A 21,974-nucleotide genomic window follows, 5' to 3' on the forward strand; every position below is an offset into this window, starting at 1 on the left:
AATCAATCGACAGTGGTGAGTCACTTACTTGAATTACTGCAGTCCTTCTGGTAAAGGTAGTCCTATGATGCTGGAGGATAAGGACTTCAGATTTCAGACCGAGTAGCAATATTAAAATAACAATATATTTCTCAGTCAGGACAGTACGCAACTTAAAAATAAACCTGTAGATGATGAAGTTTCCAACTACCTGCTGCCCCATTGTGATGACCCTGTCAATATCATTTAGACCAACCAATAAGTGGAAAAGCTTCCGTATCCACGTTTGATTATTTTCTTTTTATTCTGTAACAGACTAGTTTGTCGGTTCTCAGCTGTTATTGGTGTCTTAATCCCTATTACTAGTTTATTTCAGAGGAGAATTTAGGGTCACTCACATTACTGTGGATCCATCCTCACATATGGGACAGACCAGGCCAATTTCCTTCCATTGAGGAACTTGGTGAGCTCCTTGTTTCACATCACTCCTGAAGTTAAACATCTTTCATAAAGACACCTGCTTCTTATTCCAGAGTATTGAACTTAAATCCTCAAATACCATAATGAAACTTCACCCAACTTCTCTAAATCACCAGTCCAAATGTCTGGATTACTCATCTAGTTATGCAACCCTTCTGCTAACAAATTGACTCCAAGCCCTCTCATTCAGAGGAGAGCTTCCCAACCAAATACTATTCCTTGAGAGCTGTATCCTTTCACCTGGATAATCTGGAAACTTAACTCATTGGCATTTTTTCAATTTTGCTCTCCTGTTAAAGATGGTTGCATAGCTACGTGGACACCGCAAAAGAGGGATTTTAATCTTTCCCTATCTGATGAAGTAATAATGATATAAGTCCAGCTTAAATCTGCTCTTGTCAAGTCATAAAGCCACAGCTCCACCTCAGTCAGTAACTCCAGCTTGCCCTGATGGCAGAGTTGCTTCATTCACTGCTCCATTGTCACCAAAGTGGAGGTCATCCTGTTCCAGAACCCAACTTAATTGCTTAAAAAATACTGTTCACCATGACATCTTGAGATAGCCATATAAATACACAAAACGATTATAAAAGGGTTGTTCCATATAGATACATTGTGAGCCGATTTGGCTGCTTTTATGCTCGGACTTGTAGCAGTATTACACAGGGAGAACTGAGCACTAGAAATGGTTGCTTCTTTGTCCATCTGGAGCAACAAATGGAAAAAAAAAATTGGCAGCACTTCCTTAGCAGCAAGCGATCCTGCCGAATGATTCTCATGCTACATCTAACGTCTGATCTGAGGTGCCCAAGAAAAATCAATCTCTATTTTGCAGTAAGGGTCCGAATCAGATCATTAAGCATGCTTGGATTCATTGGATGCATCCAGCGATGAGGTAATCAAAAATTAAGAACAGCTGCTACCAGCTAAAATTAGAGGGCCCTCTCTACATGATGCAATTAACATGGCATGGCTCTGCATTTCCATGAAAGCACACACAGAATCTCTTTCAATAAAATATTCCAGACACTGAGTGCAAAAGGCCAACCAGCCTGATGGCATCATAAGGTACAAGCATAAAGACATGCCATTGAATTAATGTCACCCAAGGCCAGACTACGAGCTATAATTGAGAAATGAAGCATGTAATCTTTTATCTGAGGAATGAAAGTCCAACCTTGACCTCTATTTCCACTTTCCCCAGCACCTCAGCCAAACATTACCAATCACAAAGGTTCTTTACTTGACTTGAACCTTCTGTTGCTATCATAAGCTTTCTGCTGGAGGAACCCATCAAGTTTCACTGAATGATTCCGCAAACTTCTCAACAGACTGAAAACAAATTCATGTGCTAAGCACCAAATATAGGATAATTTTATGAAATTGGCATATAAAACTAGTAGTATCATAGAGGGAAGAGCAAACTAATCAAATAGGCCAAAACGAATTAGCGAAGGAATTATGCAAAGAAATTTACAGTCCATTTATTTTTTTTCTGCTGGCAACTGAGATAGGCTGTGATTTAGAGCAAAATAGATTAAACGTCAGAAGGGCTAATAACTCACAAGCCATTAAATCATCAATCCGCAATCTTTCAAACTCACGACCTTTAAAGTTCCTGTCTTGGCTTGGAGACATATTGCTCTCCTACTTTCTCATTGCGTTGAAACTCCCTACCCAACGCCGCAGTGTAAATAATTCATTCAAAAGGACCTCTGCTGTTCAAAATGACCAGCAGCAATACCTTCTTTTATTAGATAGTAGGGGAATTAAAGGTTATGGGGAAAAGGCAGACAGGTGGAGATGAGTCCATGGCCAGATCAGCCATGATCTCATTGAATGGCAGAGCAGGCTCGACGGGCCAGATGGCCTACTCCTGCTCCTGTTTCTTATGTTCTTATGTTCTCAAGAACAACACATACAAATTGTTGGAAGAATTCAGCAGGCTAGACAGTAAAAATGGAAGGGAATAAACAGTCAACATTTTTGGGCCAAGAACATTCATAAGGACATTACAGGAGCCTCAGCATTCTGTTGGTGTTGCTCAAGATTTCAAGCACCTGCAGAATCTCATGTGTCTGTGGTCCTCAAGAGCAATGCAGGATGGAAAATAAATGCTGTCCCTACCAGCAATCTGTAAATGAATATCTTTTTAAAAGTTTGAACACTTCACAGTTCTCTCACAGTATCCTCAATATTTCCTCATTCCCTAGCTAATACGCTTTTCATAACTTAAAATATTTCAAATTAATTCTGCTAACGTGTAGGTTCAAGTCCCCACAGGATATCAGTGCTCCAGTGGGTATGCTAAAATAAGTACAGTTGGAATGCAAATAAGATACCTACGTATCTTTCTTTGCTATGATTCATTAAGAAGCTGCAGACATCTTGACTCTGGTACTAAGTGAAAGATGATTGGACTGGTAATAGCCAGAACAACAATATGGGTGCCACAGTATTACAGCTTGGGCATCGGAGTTCAGAGTTCAATTCCAACATCATTGTAAAGTCTATAAGGAGTCTGTACATCTTCCCTGTGGAATGAGTGAGATCTCTCCAGATACTCCGCTTTCTGCCCACTTTCCAAAGACGTACCAGTTAGTAGGTTAATTGGTCATTGTAAATTGTCCCATGATTAGGCAAGGATTAAACAGGAGTTGCTGGGTGGCATGGCACGACAGGCTGGAAGGGTACATTCCATGCTGTATTTCTGAATAAAAAATAAACAAAGTCTATTTTCATAATTTATCACTGATAAGGTATTGCATGCAATACTTCTCAATGCCACTTCAAAGCCCAGGTTCAATTAGCAAAATTGAGCACCACAGGGACACACTGCAGAGTCTTGGTTGTTAGCTTCCTCCCAAAGGAATGGAATTAATTGGCTGCTCAATCATTACAGGGCACAGTGAGAACAAAATAGCCTCCTCCTGTTCTGTATGCAATTCCATAAGACCATTAAGACTAAGGAGCAGAATTAGGCCATTCAGATCGAATCTGCTCCGCCATTCCATCATGGCTGATCCCAGATCCCAACAACCCCATACTCCTGCCTTCTCACCATATCCTTTGATGCCCTGACTGATCAGGAAATAATCAATCAACTTCCACCTTAAATATATGCATGGACTTGGCCTCCACTGCAGTCTGTGGCAGAGCATTCTACAGATTTACTACTCTTCGGCTAAAAAAATTCCTCTTCACCTCTGCCCTCTAGTTCTAGATATCTCCACCATAGGAAACATCCTCTCCACATCCACCCTATCTAGTCCTTTATGCTATAACTCTGAATTTAAAAAAAATTCAAAAGAAGATTCTTTCATGAAGATCCCTGAATATGGTCCTGCATGTGTGAAACATTACTTAAGCAAGATCTCCATCCACTTCACAGAATGGCTTACTGCCAGGCACTGTAGCTAAAGGATCGATGGAGATGTTGATTTGAGTCATGCAAGCATTGAATAGTGGGCTTTGTGCTAAATGTTGTAAATTAGCACTTGTCTCTATTGCTGACAATATACGTCTACAGATTGTTCCTCTAAATAAAGCAAGCTCAATCCATAGGGTTCTGACGGGGTTCGTGAGATGGTAATTGGTTGATTGTTAATATTCCAGCAACCTTCAATCACTATTATTTTCCTTAGATATGCATTTACTGTTGCAGTAGATAACAAATCCAATAACTATAGGAAGCACAAAAGCAGCGGTACAAGCATTGCTGTGTATTAAGGTTATTAAGGACCTCAAATTACTAAGTAAAAAACAGGATCTTTATTGGCAAGACACTGAGCTTGGCATGTAAACACAATTTATTTATGTGTTTGTGGAAGACACAAGACTGGACACTGCAACAAGGTCTCACCATGAGGAAAGAGCTGATTGTTCACAGTCTAGCTGTTAGTCAGATTAAGAGCCATTTTAATTGAACAATAATGCTAACAGATCAAGCCAAAGTGTACATAGCCAGTACATAAACCTTCCGGGTTGTACAACAATGAGAGCTAACCTCAGTCAATCAGAAGATGGAGTCACATTTTGTGCATGCCTATCACTGCTGTATACAAAATGTTGATCAGTATCTCAACCTTACACTTAGTTATAGAACATTACAGCACAGAAACAGGCCCTCCAACCCATGACAAACTATCAATCTGTCCAGTCCCAACAACATGCACCCAGCCATAACCCTCCATATCCCTCCCGTCCATATACCTATTCAAATTTCTCTTTAATGTTAGAGTTGACTAAAAGGGAACCAACATACTAGATGGGGAATTTGTTTTTGCCACCAGAGATGTTTAAACTAGATTGATCACGCCTACGTGCAACAGGCAAAGAGTGCAGAGTCATGAAGTCATAGAGTTATACATTAAAAGAGCACGTCTGTACAGAGACAGGCCCATCTAGTCCACGCTGCACTGTTACTATCTCTCATCCTATCAACCCACATTTGGACCATAACCTTCCATATACTTATCCAAACTTCTCTTAAACGTTGCAGTCAAACCTGCATCCACCACTTCCACTGGCAGTTTGTTCCACATTCAGACTACCCTCTGAAAAGAAGTTCCTCTCAGATTCCACTCGAATTTTTCACCTTTCACCCATAACCAATGACCTTTGTCAGCCGAGCAATCAGGATGTGCATGTTTACATTAAAAGGGGAGATAGGATCACCGATTAAATGGTATCTATTTCAATGCATTGAGCCTAACAAGTAAGGCAGACAAACTGAGGGCGTGATCTGCCTCTAGGAACTAGGATATTGTGGCCATAAAAGGCACATGGCTCAGAGAAGGGCAAGACTGGCAGCTCAATGTCCCAAGATACCTATGGTTTAGGAGTGACAGAGGAACAGTTAAGTGAGGTGTTGCCTTTTGATGAGGGAGGACATAATCCTAGTGCTGAGAGACTTTGAATGCATTAGGCAGGATTGAGCTGGGGTCAAATAGGCGACTCCATTTAAAGGCAAACAGCAGTTTGCAAAAGGGAGGCTTTAAAGGGGTCATCTTAAGAGTCCAGGGGCAGTATGTTCCTGCTAGGATGAAAGACATCCCAAGTTCAGGGAGCCCTAGACAATGAGAGATATCAAGGCTCTAGTAAGGAAAATGAAAGAAGTGTGCATGCTTTTCAGCAGCTGGGTATGGATGAATATAATAAGTTTAAGACCAGGTTTAAGAGAAAAAAAATCAGGAGGACAAATAGAGATTTGAGATGGATTTAGCAGGCGGAGTTAAAGATAATCCTAAGAGGCATTTCAGTTTTATTAACGGTAAAAGGGTGACTAGGGAGAAACTAAGTCTTCTTAAAGACTTAGGGACGCCAATGTGTTGAGCTGCAGGAAATGACTAAGATTTTTAATGTCTATTTTTCCTTTTGCTTTACTAAGGAGAATATTGTGGATGCCAAAGAAAAGAGGGTAGTAAGTAGTGAGGTCTTGGAACATTTGCATATTACAAGTAAGAATATTTTTGCAGACTTGAAGCTTATTACAGTGGACAAATCCGCAGGGATTAACAAACTGCATCTCCAGACTGCATGGGAGGCCAGGGAAGAAATCGCAGAGGCTCTTGAAGAGATAATTGCTTCATCATTAGCCACTGGTGAAGTTCCAGAAGGCTGGAGAGTAGCTCATCTTGTTCCATTACTCAAGGACATGCCAGGACTTATCCTACAGCTCCTCGGACTATAGGCTCGTGAGCTTGACATCAGTTGTAAGGAAGTTATTGGAGGTTAGGTACATGAAGAGGAGGGCTTGGAAGGCTATAAACAATGCAAGCAGCTGGGACAGGCAGGGAGGATGCTGTGGTCTGCATGCTGTATTCCCCATGTTTCTAAGCCTCATCCCTGCAAGGTATGTATTTGAACATACTGAATTTCCCCATTTGCAGGTAGGCTCTGAACTCAGTTTCCAGATCATTCATCCAAGTCTTTGGTTAATGGTCCAATAACCTCTATGCTGTTGTACCCCTTCGTCACCTCAATTCTTCGCTGCTGCCCAGTCCATAGTCTAATCACTTTTAAAACATCTTTTTCTTTATTAATGGATTCAAGTAAATTGGCTTGAATTCTTTAGTGACCGAGGAGCTCCGTCATGTGGAAGTGCTTCAGGCTGGTATAATGACAACTTCTAAAAGACCTGAAAGGAAAGATTTAGAAGGTTATGGGCCTCATGCTGGCAAATGGGACTAGCCTGGACACGGCACCTTGGTTGGCATGGACAAACAGGCCGACGTGCCTGTTTCCGTGCTGCATAACTCCATGAACCTTTGTGTTTAGACAAGCTTCTGAATATATTCTATTTTGCTTTTTCTAAGCTAATTTCTGTCAGAATGGAAGAAGGCCTTCATATAATCTATGTAGCTCAAGAATTCTGCTACATGGTACAGGAGAGAAATATGTGGCATTGTTTAGCTATCGTGTACAGGCAGAAAAGAATTAGTTCAATTCATCATCATATTCAGTGCAGGCATTGGGGGTTAAGGACCTGTTCCAGTGTGTAATATTCTATATTTAGTATGTTCTAACTCATGAATGAATCACAATTTATACTGTTATCACTCGTAACGATAAACAATATTGCTCACCAGTCCTGGGAATACATTGTAAGAAACATAGAAAACCTAAAGCACAGTACAGGCCCTTTGGCCCACAAAGCTGTGCCGAACATGTCCCTACCTTAGAACTACCAAGGCTTTACCCATAGCCCTCGATTTTACTAAGCTCCATGTAGCCATCCAGGAGTCTCTTAAAAGACCCCATTGTTTTTGCTTCCACCACCACCACTGGCAGCCCATTCCATGCACTCACCACTCTCTGCGTAAAAAACTTACCCCTGACATCTCCTCTGTACATACTTCAAAGCACCTTAAAACTATGTCCTCTCATCCTAGCCATTTCAGCCCTGGGGAAAACCCTCTGACTATCCACACAATCAATGCCTCTCATTATTTTGTACACCTCTGTCAGGCCACCTCTCATCCTCCGTCGCTCCAAGGAGAAAATGCTGAGTTCACTCAACCTATTCTCATAAGGCATGCTCCCCAATCCAGGCAACATCCCTGTAAATCTCCTCTGCACCCTTTCTATGGTTTCCACATCCTTCCTGTAGTGAGGTGGCCAGAAATGAGCACAGTACTCCAAATGAGGCCTGACCAAGGTCCTATATAGCTGCAACATTACCTCCTGGCTCTTAAATGCAAACCCACGATTGACGAAGGCCAATGCACCGTATGCCTTCTTAACCACAGAGTCAACCTATGCAGCAGCTTAGTATGTCCTGTGGACTCTGACCCCCAAGATCCCTCTGATCCTCCACACTGCCAAGAGTCTTACCATTAATGCTATATTCTGCTGTCATATTTGGTATACCAAAATGAACCACCTCACACTTATTTGGATTGAACTCCATCTGCCACTTCTCAGCCCAGTTTTGCATCCTATCGCTGTCCCGTTGTAACCTCTGACAGTCCACCACACTATCCACAACACCCCCAATCTTTGTGTCATCAGAAAATTTACTTACCCATCCCTCCACTTCCTCATCTAGGTCATTTATAAAAATCACAAAGAGAAGGGGTCCCAGAACAGATCCCTGAGGCACACCACTGGTCACTGACCTCCATGCAGAATATGACCCATTTACAACCACTCTTTGCCTTCTGTGGGCAAGCCAGTTCTGGATCCACAAAGCAATGTTCCCTTGGATCCCATGCCTCCTTACTTTCTCAATAAGCCTTGAATGGGGTATCTTATTAAATGCCTTGCTAAAATCCATATATACTATATCAACTGCTCTTCCTTCATCAATGTGTTTAGTCACATCCTCAAAAAATGTAATCAGGCTCGTAATGCACAACTTTCCTTTGACAAAGCCATGCTGACTATGCCTAATCATATTATACCTCTCCAAATGTTCATAAATCCTGCCTCTAAGGATCTTCTCCATCGACTTACCAACCACTGAAGTAAGACTCACTGGCTTATAATTTCCTGGACTATCCCTACTCCCTTTCTTGAATAAGGGAACAACATCCGCAACCCTCCAATCCTCCGTCACCTCTCCCGTACTCATTGATGATGCAAAGATCATCACCAGAGGCTCAGCAATCTCCTCCCTCACTTCCCACAGTAGCCTGGGGTACATCCCGTCTGGTCCCGGTGACTTATCCAACTTGATGCTTTCCAAAACTCCAGCACATCCTCTTTCTTAATATCTGCATGCTCAAGCTTTTCAGTCTGCTGCAAATCATCATTAAAATTACCAAGATCCTTTTCCGTAGTGAATACTGAAGCAAAGTATTCATTAAGTATCTCTGCTGCTTCCTCTGGTTCCATGCACACTTTTCTACTGTCACACTTGATCGGTCCTATTCTCTCACCTCTTATCCTCTTGCTCTTCACATACTTGTAGAATGCCTTGGGGTTTTCCTTAATCCTGTCCGCCAAGGCCTTCTTATGGCCCCTTCTAGCTCTCCTAATTTAATTCTTAAACTCCTTCCTGCCAGGCTTATAATCTTCTAGATTCCTATCATTACCTAGTTTTTTGAACCTTTCATAAGCCCTTCTATTCTTCTTGACTAGATTTACAACAGCCTTTGTACACCACGGATCTTGTACCCTACCATCCTTTCCATGTCTCAATGGAACATACCTACGCAGAACCCCACTCCAATATCCCCTAAACATCTGCCACATTTCTTCCATATGTTTCCCTGAGAGCATCTGTTTCCAAATTATGCTTCCAATTTCCTGCCTGATAGCCTCATATTTCCTCTTACTCCAATTAAACGTTTCCTTAACTTGTCTGTTCCTATCCCTCTCCAATGCTATGGTAAAGGAGATAGAATTGTGATCACTATCTCCAAAATACTCTCCCACTGACAGACCTGACACCTGACCAGGTTCATTTCCCAATACCAGATCAGGTACAGCCTCTCCTCATGTAGGCTTATCTACATATTGTAGATAATTTCCTATAATACATTCTGCCCAACCTTTTCAATTTACAAAATTTCACTGAACAAAATATTTTCCACGAATGGAGTCTTTTCAAGAAGGACAGTTAGAGCCAAGTGATAGAAGTGGTCTACATGAACTTGGCAAGATCTTTGATAACATTCACAATGGTGGGCTGTTCGGAAGGTTAAGTCACATGGAATCCAAGGACAGCTGGCTAATTGGGCGTACAATTGGCTGAAATTTGGTTCTCAGACTGGAAGCCCATCACTGGTACTGTACCTCAGGGTCGGTACTGGTTCCATTATTATTTTTCATCTATATCACCGATTTAGATAAAATTGTACAGGACATGTTTAGTAAGTGTGTAGAAGACACTAAAATTGGTAGCATAGTTAAAAAGATTATCAAAAATTACAGAGTAAGTGGGCTGTGGAATGGCAAATGTACAGGTAGTTTAATTTGGGTAAGCACGAGATGTTGGATTTTGGAAAGACAAATCGATGAGAAACCTACACAGTGAATGGAAAGGCCTTGGGTATGTTGTAGAGCAGAGGAACCTTTGTGTTCAAGTACATGGTGTCCTGAAAGTGGAGACACAGGTAGGAAGGATGGCAAAGAAGGATTTTGGTGTGTGGGCCTTCATCAGTCAGGGCATTGAGTATAAAAATCAGAAGATTATGGTGCAAAAGTACAAGATGTTGGTGTATGATGTTCAGTTTTGGTCCCCTTCTATAAAAAAGATGTTATTAAACTGGAAAGAGTACATAAAAGACCTGCAAAGATGTTGCAAAGATTTGAGTGACTGAGAATAGGGAGACATTGACAGGCTAGGACTTTATTCTTTGGAGCGCAGGGGACTGAAGATAATCTTAGAGAGGAGTTGAAAATCATAAGGAGCAAAGATAAGGTGAATGCAGTCAGTCTTTTTCCAAGGGTTTGAGAATTAAGAATTAGAGACCGTAGGCTTAATGTGAGAGGGAAAGATTTAATTGGAATCTGAGGAGCAATATTTTTTAATCAATATAGAATGAGCTGTCAGAGGAACTGGGTGAGGTAAGTATAACAACAACTTTTCGGACAGTTAGCCAAGATACATGCAGTAAATGGGAAAGGCTTAGAAGGTTATGGGCTAAATGTTGGCAAATGGAGCTAGCTTGTTTGGGGGCTTTGGTCAGGAAGGATCAGTAGGGCCGAGTTCCTTTCCACTCCTAGTTCCTGAATTCTCCCCTATTTGGAAAACAGGCTACACCTTTATTCTTGTTACTGAAGTACATATCCCCAGCTCTTCCAACTGCCACTCCTTTGCCCAGTTTCCTAATTTATCCAAGCCCTTCTGCAGATTCCTTGGCTTTACAATAATATCTGTCCCTCCATCCACCTTGGTATCATCTTCAAAGTTGGCCACAATGCCATCGGTTTCCTTTTTCATCCAGACCATGAACCTATGAAACGAAAAGTTCCAAGTTGCAGACCTAACACTGACCCCAATTTTCTTACATCAAAGTGCCTATCTGAGAATCTCTTAAATGCCGCTATTGTATCAGCCTCTACCACCATCCTCAGCAATGCTTTCCACCCATTTACCACTCTCTGATTTAAAAATGTACTTCTGACATCTCCCCCAACCTTTCCTCAATTTAAATGGATGTCCTCTGTTATTGTCCTTTGTCACCCTGGGGAAAATGTGCTGGCTGTCCACTCCATCTATGCTTCTCATAATACAATACACCTCTATCAGGTCACCTCTCATCCTCCTTCGCTCCAAAGAGAAAAGCCCTAGCTCACTCAACCTTTCCTCATAAGATGTGTTCTCCAGTCCAGGAGGCATTCTGGTAAATCGTCTCTGCAGCTAAAGCTTCCATATCTTTCCCATTATGAGGCGACCAGAAATTAACGCAATGCTTCAAGTGATTTCAACAGTTGTCAATCACCTTGTACTCCGCCTTCAAGTTCGACATTCTAACGTGTACCATTTAACATTTTTCAGGATTGAACTCCATCTACCACTTCAAAGCCCAGCTCTGCATCCTATCAATGTCCCATTATAACCTACAACTTTCTATACCATCCAGAACACCACCAACTCTCATGTTATCTGCAGACTTACTAACCCACCTTTCCACTTCCTCATCCAAGATATTTATGTGAAAAAAAACACAAAGAATAGGGCACTAGTAACCAACCTCCAGGCAAATACGCTCCATCTGCAACCACCCTCTGCCTTCTGTGGACAAGCTGATTCCAAATCCAGGCAGCCAGGTTTCCATAGATACCATGTCTAATGACTCTCTGGATGAGACTACTGTAGGGAACCTTGTCAAGCACCTTATGAACATCCATTTACACCACATCCGCTGCTCTGCATTCATCAATTTGATTTGTCACTGCCTCTAAAAACTTAATCAGGCTCTCCATTAGTTTGCCAACCAATGCTGTAAGACTCACTGGTCTACAATTCCCAGGATTATCCCTATTACCTTTCTCCAGGAAAGGAATAACTTGCCTGGAACATGCTGTCAGGAGGGCCAGTAGAAGCAAAAAGATCAATACAGTTAAGAAATATTCAGATAGATACCATAACACTACAAGATCATAAAAACAAGGAGCAGATTTAGGCCATTTGGGCATTGAGTCTGCTCTGCCATTCCAACATGGCTGGTTTATTTTTCCTGTCAACTCCCCGTTATGCCATCTCCCCGTAACCTTTGATGCCCTGATTAATCAAGAACCTATCGATCTCCGCATTAAGTATACCAAATTACTTGGCCTGCACAGCCGTCTGTAGCAATGAATTCCACAGGTACACCACTCTCTGGCTAAAGAAATCTTTACTCATCACTATTCTAAATGGACGTTCCTCTGATCTGAGGCTGTGGCCTCTATTCTTCAACCCTCCCTTTTTAAGAAACATCCTCTCTACGTGTAGAGTATCTAGGCTTTTCAATATTCAATAGGTTTCAATGAAATCACCATTCATTCTTCTAAACTCTAGTGAGTTTAGGCCCAATGACACCAGACACTCCTCATACATTAAATCTTGTTATTCCTGGGATTCTTGTGAACGTCCTTTGGATCCTCTCCATTGCCAGCATATCTTTTCTTAGATAAGGTGTCCAAAATTGCTCACAATACTTTAAGTGAAGTCTGACCAATGCCTTATAAAGCCTCAGCATTACATCCTTGCTTTTATATTCTAGTTCTCTCAAATGAACGCTAACATCACATTTGCCGTCTTTACCACCAACTCAGCCTGCAAGTTAGCCTTTAGCGAATCTGGCATGAGGACTCCCAATTTTCTTTGCACCTCTGATTTTTTAATTTTCTTCCCATATAAAAAAATAGTTCATGCCTTTATTCCTTCTACCAAAGTACATGACATACACTTCCCTACAGTATATTCCATCTGTCACTTCTTTAGCCATTCTCCCAATCTGTCTGCGTCCTTCTGCAGACACCCTGCTTCTGCAGCAGTACATGCTCCTCTGCCGGTCTTCATAATATCTGCAAACCTGGCAATAAAGCCATCAGTTCCTGCATCCAAATCATTGACATACAACCTGAAAAGAAGCAGCCACAATACTGACCCCTCTGGCACACCACTAGGCACTGGGAGCCTATCAGAGAAGCCCCTTTTATTCCTACTCTTTGCCTCCTGCCAGTCACTCAATCTTCTATCCATGCTAATATCTTTCCTGTAACACCATAAGCTCTTATTTTGTTAAGCAGCCTCGTGTACACCTCTTTGTCAAAGGTGTTCTAAAAATCCAAATGAACAACATCAATTGACTCTCCTTTGTCTATCCTGCTGTTATTTCCTCAAAAAGATTCCAAAAGATTTGTCAGACAAGATTGCTCCTTAAAGGAAACCATGCTGACTTTGGCCTATTTTATCATGTGTCCCAATTACCATGAAACCACATCCTCAATAATAGGCTCCAATATTTTTCTAACCATTGAAGTCAGCTGAACTGGACTATAATTTCCTTTCTTCTGCCTCCTTCCCTTCTTAAAGTGTGGAGCAACATTTGCAATTTTCAAGTCCTCTGGAATCAATCCAGAATCTAGTGATTCTGAAAGATCATTCCTAATGTCTCCACAACCTCTTCAGCTACCTCTTTCAGAACCCTGGGTGGTATCCATCTGGTCCAGGTGACTGATCTACCTTCAGAATTTTCAGCTTCTCAAGCACCTTCTCCTTAGTAATAGTAATGACACTCACTTCTGCCCCAACACTTACATTTGTGACATTCTGCTAGTGTCTTCCACAATGAAGACTGATGCAAGTACTAAGTAAGTTTGTCTGCCATTCCTTTGTCCCCATTACTAACTCTCCATTGTCATTTTCCAGTGGTCTGATATCCACTCATCTCTCTTTTACTCTTTATATATTTGGAAAAAAAATGTTATCCTCTTTTATATTATTGGCTAGCCTACCTCCATATTTCATCTTCTCTCTTTATGGTTTTTTAGTTGCCTTCTGTTGGGTTTTAAAAGCTTCCCAATCCTCTACCTTCCTACTAATTTTTGCTACATTATATGCCCTCTCTTTTGCTTTTATGCTGTTTTTGACTTCCCTTATCAGCCACTACGGCCTCATCTTTCCTTTAGAATACTACTTCCTCATTGGGATGTGTCTATCTTGCACCTTCTCAATTGCCTCCAGAAACTCCAGCCACTGCTTTTCTGCCGTCATCCCTGCTTGTGTCCTCTTCCATTCAACTTTGGCCAGCTCCTCTCTCATGCCTCTGTAATTACCTCCATTCCACTATAATACCGACATATCCAATGTTAGCTTCTTCTTCTCAAATTGCAGGGTGAATTCTATCACATTATGATCACTGTCTCCCAAGGGTTACTTTACCTTATGCTTCCTAATCAAATCCGGGTCATTACAAAACAAATCCAGAACTGCCTTTCCCCTAATGGGCCGAACCACAAGCTGCTCTAAAAAGCCATCTCGTAGGCATTCTACAAATTCCCTCTCTTGGGATCCAGCACCAACCAGATTTTCCCAATCTAACTGCACATTGAAATCCCCCATGATTATCACAACATTGCCTTTGTTTAATGCCTGTTTTATCTTCCATTGTAATTTATATATCATATCCTGGCTACTGTTCGGAGGCCTGTATATACTCCCAATAGGCTCTTCTTGTCCTTGCAGTTTCTTTGTTTACACACAAAGATTCTACATTTTCCAATCCAATGTCTCTCTTGCAAAGGATTTGATCCCAATCTTTATCAGCAGAGTCACCTACCTGCCTGTCCTTTTGATATAATGTGTGTTCTTGGATGTTAAGCTCCCAACTATGATCTTCTTTCAGCCACAACTCAGTGCTGCCCACAACGTTGTACCTGTCAATCTCCAGCTGAACTACAAGATCATCTACCTTATTCCATTCACTGTGTTCATTCAAATGTGATATTTTCAGTTCTGTATTCATTATCCTTTTCAATTTTGTCCCCATCTTACATTTCAATTCACCTCACTGACTGCAATTTTGCCCTATCCTCTGCCTCTCCTTCCTCACAATCTCACTACTCACTGCATCTAATTGTATACCAACTGCCCAGTCCTCTGCCCTATCACCCTGGTTCCCATACTCCTGCCAAATTAGTTTAAACCCTCCCCAACAGCTCTAGCAAACCAGCTCACAAGGATATTGGTCCCCCTTGGAAACAGGTGTACCTCACCCTTTTTGTACAGGTAATACCTTCCTCAGAAGAGATCCCATGATCCAGAAATCTGAAACCCTGCCCCCAGCACCAATTCTTTAGCCTCACATTCATGCACCAGTTCATCCTATTCTTAACCTCACTGGTGCTTGGCACAGGCAGCAATCCAGAGATTATTACCCTGGAGGTCCTGCTTTTCAGCTTTCTGCCTAACTCCCTATATTCTCTCTTCAAGACCTCCTCCCTTTTCCTATCGATCTCATTGGTACCAATATGTACCACTGCTTCTAGCTGTTCACCCTCCCTATTTAGAATGCTGTGGATCCGATCTGGGACATCCCTGACCCTGGCACCTGGGGGGGGGGGCGCACATACCCCAGTGTGTCTCTTTCACGTCCACAGAATTTGCTGTCAGTTCCTCTAACTGTCACTACTGCAGTCCTCTTCTTCCCCCTTCCCTTCTGAGCAAGAAACAGAATCAGTGCTAGAGATCAGGGCACTGCGACTTCTCTCTGGTAGTTCATCTCCCCCCACCCCCCTGCCCAAAAGTATCCAAAGAGGTATACTTATTATTGAAGGGAATGGCCACAGGGGTATTCTGCAATGGCTGTCTATTCCCTTTCCCTCTCCTGACAACTACCAGGTATCTGCCTCCGGCAACTGAGGAACATGCAGGGAATGGAGGCTTCCAGATCTCGCGCAAGCAGATGGATTTATTTAAATTGGCGTCATGGTGGGGGACTGACAAGTCTACACCCGTGCCTTACTTCGATGTTATACTGTACATTCTAATATTGTTTGTATTATTGAACAACTTTTGGAATACATCAACTTGGCTGTTAACTTTAATTAAACGACAGTCATTTCTCAGCATTTAATTTTGTACTTTCTATGGGAGATGGAGGGGCGAGAAAGGGAGGGGTTGTTGAAAGTTATTTAAATAATGCTTTCTTCGCCCTGAGCAGCAACAAATACAGCATAAATGATCAGAGGTGGAGATTTAATTCTAACGGGTTCGATCTTTTAAGGAATGCTTTAGTGCACAGCAAAACCAACTGTTATAAAGCTAATATTTGAATCTGTTGTATGTTCAGTATTTTACTGGAACCTTACACAGAGCTATGGTGTCAAGTGACTTCGCAGTAACAGTATTAGTCGGTGTCCATCTCACTTGAGAGACATCACCTTAAGTAGGTCAGGCACAACATAGACTTGTTCTCCTTCCTCTTAAAAATTTATCTGAAGAGGAAATAAGGGTCAGCAATGTAAAATAAGCCTCTTAAACAAAATTGATCATTTATATAAGGCACAGCCATAAAATATACTAACTGGGAATCACTTAACATACTTACCCTGACAATGTGTAGCATTAATCTGCTTGTAACCCAGGGGGCACTCTACCATTTGTCCATTTCCTCGAATAGGGAATGCTGAAATTCAAACAAAATTCCGTAATTAACATTCTCGACAATATCCATGTCTATTTAAAGGAATGGCAGGAAAAGAAAAAAAAACAGTGCATTTACAGAATCATTAAACCACCAATACTAAGCAAGACAGTATGTGCAAAACACTTCAAATCATAGCATTATTCTGTGCCATCATAAACAAACATACGAGCCCACCTGACTTCTCTGAAATGCGATGAATAAATCACAGTCACTGAATCAAACAGGGTACCGCTCACCAGGCAACCATTTGAATATGGATTTGTGTGGGACTGCCTCTCCACAGCTTCAGGGACACACACACACAAAATGTCAACTGTACAATGTGACTGACTCAGATCTTTCTGATCAATTAGATTGCACCAGAGCAAACCCAAGTGTGAATGATTTTACAGGGAGCTCTCTGAGTGAAATTCAACAGAAGGTTATGCTGCAGATGTCATATATGCCCGATGGCCAGTGTAAGATGGTAACTGAGAATGCTAGAAATGGTCAGAAAGTCAGGCAACATTTCTGTAGAGAGAAACAAAATTGAGTCCTGAGTGGTGTAACATGCCTGGTCAGAAGATAGCCTGGTCCTTGAGCTTATGTTGAACTTTATTAGAACAGAGTAAGATGTCAAAGACAGAGTCCTTCAGGACATCAGAGTAAATTCAACAACTTTAGATGATCAACTTTTGCAGTTTGTTTCAGAACTGTTGTTCTAAAGAAAGATTATTATCTTGCAACACTACCTTTGATTTTCCTCTCTTTCCAGATGCTGCCTGATCCTCTGGCTATTTCTGGCATTCTCATTTCTTTCAGATTTCCAGTAACTATCCCACAGGAGGAACTCAGCAGGCAATCTCTTGAGTCCCCTCCCCACTTCTCATAGTTCCAAGATTGTTTCCTTCTCTCACCTCCCTTTCATTTCCATAAGATATACAGTAATGTCTCAGGGACATATACACAGCTCAGGTGCCTAAGACTTTTGCTCAGTACTATATGTGTCAATGTGGAGTGGAGAGTGAGTTTGTAAGTCTAGCAGAAGCAAAGGATGTTGGGAATTTAGAACAAAAAAACTTAAGAAATAGGAGTAGGAGTAGGCCATCTGGCCTGTCAAGCCTGCCCCGCCATTCAATAAGATCATGGCTGATCTGACCATGGACTCATCTCCACCTACCTGCCTTTACCTCATAACCCTTACTTCCCCTACTATGCAAAAATCTATCCAACCTTGCCTTAAATATATTTACTGGGGTAGCCTCCACGGCTTCATTGGGCAGAGAATTCCACAGATTCACCACTCTCTGGGGTGACTTTAAACTAGAATGGTTGGGGGGGTGGGAATCAAATTAAAGAGGCTAGGCGTGAGGAGGTTAGTTCACAACAGGGGGGTGGGAACCAGTGCAGAGAGACAGAGGGGTGTAAAGTGAGGGTAGAAGCAAAAGGTACTAAGGAGAAAAGTAAAAGTGGCAGGCCGACAAATCCAGGGCAAGCATTAAAAAGGGCTACTTTTCAACATAATTGTGTAAGGGCTAAGAGAGTTGTAAAAGAGCGCCTGAAGGCTTTGTGTGTCAATGCAAGGAGCATTCGTAATAAGGTGGATGAATTGAAAGTGCAGATTGTTATTAATGATTATGATATAGTTGGGATCACAGAGACATGGCTCCAGGGTGACCAAGGATGGGAGGCCAATGTTCAGGGATATTCAATATTCAGGAGGGATAGACATGAAGGAGGGGGAGGTGGGGTGGCGTTGCTGGTTAAAGAGAAGATTAATGCAATAGAAAGGAAGGACATAAACCGGGAAGATGTGGAATCGATATGGGTAGAGCTGCATAACACTAAGGGGCAGAAGACGCTGGTGGGAGTTGTGTACAGGCCACCTAACAGTAGTAGTGAGGTCGGAGAAGGTATTAATCAGGAAATTAGAAATGTGTGCAATAAAGGAACAGCAGTTATAATGGGTGACTTCAATCTACATGTAGGTTGGGTGAACCAAATTGGTAAAGGTGCTGAGGAAGAGGATTTCTTGGAATGTATGTGGGATGGTTTTTTGAACCAATATGTCGAGGAACCAACTGGAGAGCAGGCTATTCTGGACTGGGTTTTGAGCAATGAGGAAGAATTAATTAGCAATCTTGTTGTGAGAGGCCCCTTGGGTAAGAGTGACCATAATATGGTGGAATTCTTCATTAAGATGGAGAGTGACATAGTTAATTCAGAAACAAAGGTTCTGAACTTAAAGAGGGGTAACTTTGAAGGTATAAGACGTGAATTAGCTAAGATAGACTGGCAAATGACACTTAAAGGATTGACGGTGGATATGCAATGGCAAGCATTTAAAGGTTGCATGGATGAACTACAACAATTGTTCATCCCAGTTTGGCAAAAGAATAAATCAAGGAAGGTAGTGCACCCGTTGCTGACAAGAGAAATTAGGGATAGTATCAATTCCAAAGAAGAAGCATACAAATTAGCCAGAGAAAGTGGCTCACCTGAGGACTGGGAGAAATTCAGAGTTCAGCAGAGGAGGACAAAGGGCTTAATTAGGAAGGAGAAAAAAGATTATGAGAGAAAACTGGCAGGGAACATAAAAACTGACTGTAAAAGCTTTTATAGATATGTAAAAAGGAAAAGACTGGTAAAGACAAATGTAGGTCCCCTACAGACAGAAACAGGTGAATTGATTATGGGGAGCAAGGACATGGCAGACCAATTGAATAATTGCTTTGGTTCTGTCTTCACTAAGGAGGACATAAATAATCTTCCCAGAAATAGTAGGGGACAGAGGGTCCAGTGAGATGGAGGAACTGAGCGAAATACATGTTAGTAGGGAAGTGGTGTTAGGTAAATTGAAGGGATTGAAGGCAGATAAATCCCCAGGGCCAGATGGTCTACATCCTAGAGTGTTTAAGGAAGTAGCCCAAGAAATAGTGGATGCATTAGTGATAATTTTTCAAAACTCGTTAGATTCTGGACTAGTTCCTGAGGATTGGAGGGTGTCTAATGTAACTCCACTTTTTAAAAAAGGAGGGAGAGAGAAACTGGGGAATTATAGACCAGTTAGCCTAACGTCGGTGGTGGGGAAACTGCTGGAGTCAGTTATCAAAGATGTGATAACAGCACATTTGGAAAGCGGTGAAATCATCGGACAAAGTCAGCATGGATTTGTGAAAGGAAAATCATGTCTAACGAATCTCATAGAATTTTTTGAGGATGTAACTAGTAGAGTGGATAGGGGAGAACCAGTGGATGTGGTATATTTGGATTTTGAAAAGGCTCTTGACAAGGTCCCACACAGGAGATTAGTGTGCAAACTTAAAAGCACACGGTATTGGGGGTAAGGTATTGATGTGGATGGAGAATTGGTTAGCAGACAGGAAGCAAAGAGTGGGAATAAACGGGACCTTTTCAGAATGGCAGGCGGTGACTAGTGGGGTACCGCAAGGCTCAGTGCTGGGACCCCAGTTGTTTACAATATATATTAATGACTTGGATGAGGGAATTAAATGCAGCATCTCCAAGTTTGCGGATGGCACGAAGCTGGGTGACAGTGTTAGCTGTGAGGAGGATGCTAAGAGGATGCAGAGTGAGTTGGATAGGTTGGGTGAGTGGGCAAATTCATGGCAGATTCAATTTAATGTGAATAAATGTGAAGTTATCCACTTTGGTGGCAAAAATAGGAAAACAGATTATTATCTAAATTGTGGCCGATTAGGAAAAGGGGAGGTGCAACGAGACCTGGGTGTCACTATACACCAGTCGTTGGAAGTGGGCATGCAGGTACAGCAGGCGGTGAAAAGGGCCAATGGTATGCTGGCATTTATAGCGAGAGGTTTCGAGTACAGGAGCAGGGAGGTACTACTGCTGTTGTACAAGGCCTTGGTGAGACCACACCTGGAGTATTGTGTGCAGTTTTGGTCCCCTAATCTGAGGAAAGACATCCTTGCCATAGAGGGAGTACAAAGAAGGTTCACCAGATTGATTCCTGGGATGGCAGGACTTTCATATGAAGAAAGACTGGATGAACTGGGCTTGTTGGAATTTAGTACTCGTTGGAATTTAGAAGATTGGGGGGGATCTGATTGAAACGTATAAAATCCTAAAGGGATTGGACAGGCTAGATGCAGGAAGATTGTTTCCGATGTTGGGCAAGTCCAGAACAAGGGGTCACAGTTTGAGGATAAAGGGGAAGCCTTTTAGGACCGAGATTAGGAAAAACTTCTTCACACAGAGAGTGGTGAATCTGTGGAATTCTCTGCCACAGGAAACAGTTGAGGCCAGTTCATTGGCTATATTTAAGAGGGAGTTAGATATGGCCCTTGTGGCTACGGGGATCAGGGGGTATGAAGGGAAGGCTGGGGCAGGGTTCTGAGTTGGATGATCAACCATGATCATAATAAATGGCGGTGCAGGCTCGAAGGGCCGAATGGCCTACTCATGCACCTATTTTCTATGTTTCTATGTTTCTATAAACAGTTCCTCCTCATCTCTGTCCTAAATCTACTCCCCTGAATCTTGAGGCTATGTCCCCTAGTTCTAGTCTCACCAACCAGTGCAAACAACTTTCTTGCCTCTTTCTTAGCTATCCCTTTCATAATTCAAAGGTTTCAAACGTACATTTAATGTCAGAGAAATGTATACAATATTCTGTACATCCTGAAATGCTTTTTCTTCACAACCATCCACAAAAACAGAGGAGTGCCCCCAAAGAATGAATGACAGTTAAATATTAATGTTACATGTTTCTCTAAGATCCCCTCTCATTCTTCTGAATTCCAGTGAGTACAGTCCCAGGTGACTCAATCTCTCCTCATAGTCTAACCCTCTGGAATCAACCTGGTGAATCTCCTCTGCACCGCCTCCAAAGCCAGTATGTCCTTCCTCAAGTAAGGAGACCAGAACTGCACATAGTACTCCAGGTACAGCCTCACCAGTACCCTGTACAGTTGCAGCATAGCCTCCCTGCTCTTAAATTCAATCCTTCTAGCAATGAAGGCCAATATCCCATTTGCTTTCTTGATAGCCTGCTGCACCTGCAAACCAACCTTTTGTGATTCATGGGGAGTGCCGTGGAGGGGTGTGGGTCAGATGGCAGAGAAGACGTGCCGGGGATAGGTAGTGGTGTGGGCACAGACACATTCACCACGAAGACACCAGTAAGTCATTAGATTCCAAACAATTGGTTTATTGTTCATTACAAGATGTCTCTCTAGTGCTTCCTTCCTCCTCCCCCCTCCCTTTCCTTTTTCCCCAGCCATGATTTCCCTCACCGTGCCCTCACTCTGAGAGCACAACAGAGACCCATTTCAGAATCATGTTTATCCCCTCACTCACATATGTTGTGAAATTTGTTTTTCTTCTGTGGCAGCAGTACAGTGCAACTCACAAAATCACTACAGTTCTGTGCAAAAGTCTTTGGCACCTTAGCAACATATATATGCC

General features: G+C 42.1%; 1 protein-coding gene across 6 annotated transcripts in view; it reads right to left on the reverse strand.

Moving 5' to 3' along the window:
• ltbp1 (latent transforming growth factor beta binding protein 1) overlaps nt 1-21,974 on the reverse strand; it is a 463,174-nt gene that overhangs the window by 225,038 nt on the left and 216,162 nt on the right. For all 6 annotated transcript variants that reach the window (XM_063055533.1, XM_063055535.1, XM_063055537.1 and 3 more), the window contains one exon: nt 16,449-16,526. In XM_063055533.1, coding sequence (XP_062911603.1) covers nt 16,449-16,526 — 78 coding nt within the window. The remainder of the gene's footprint in view (nt 1-16,448; nt 16,527-21,974) is intronic.

The sequence above is a fragment of the Mobula hypostoma genome, chromosome 8 (assembly GCF_963921235.1).
Source record: "Mobula hypostoma chromosome 8, sMobHyp1.1, whole genome shotgun sequence".
In the NCBI taxonomy this organism is placed as follows: domain Eukaryota; kingdom Metazoa; phylum Chordata; class Chondrichthyes; order Myliobatiformes; family Myliobatidae; genus Mobula; species Mobula hypostoma.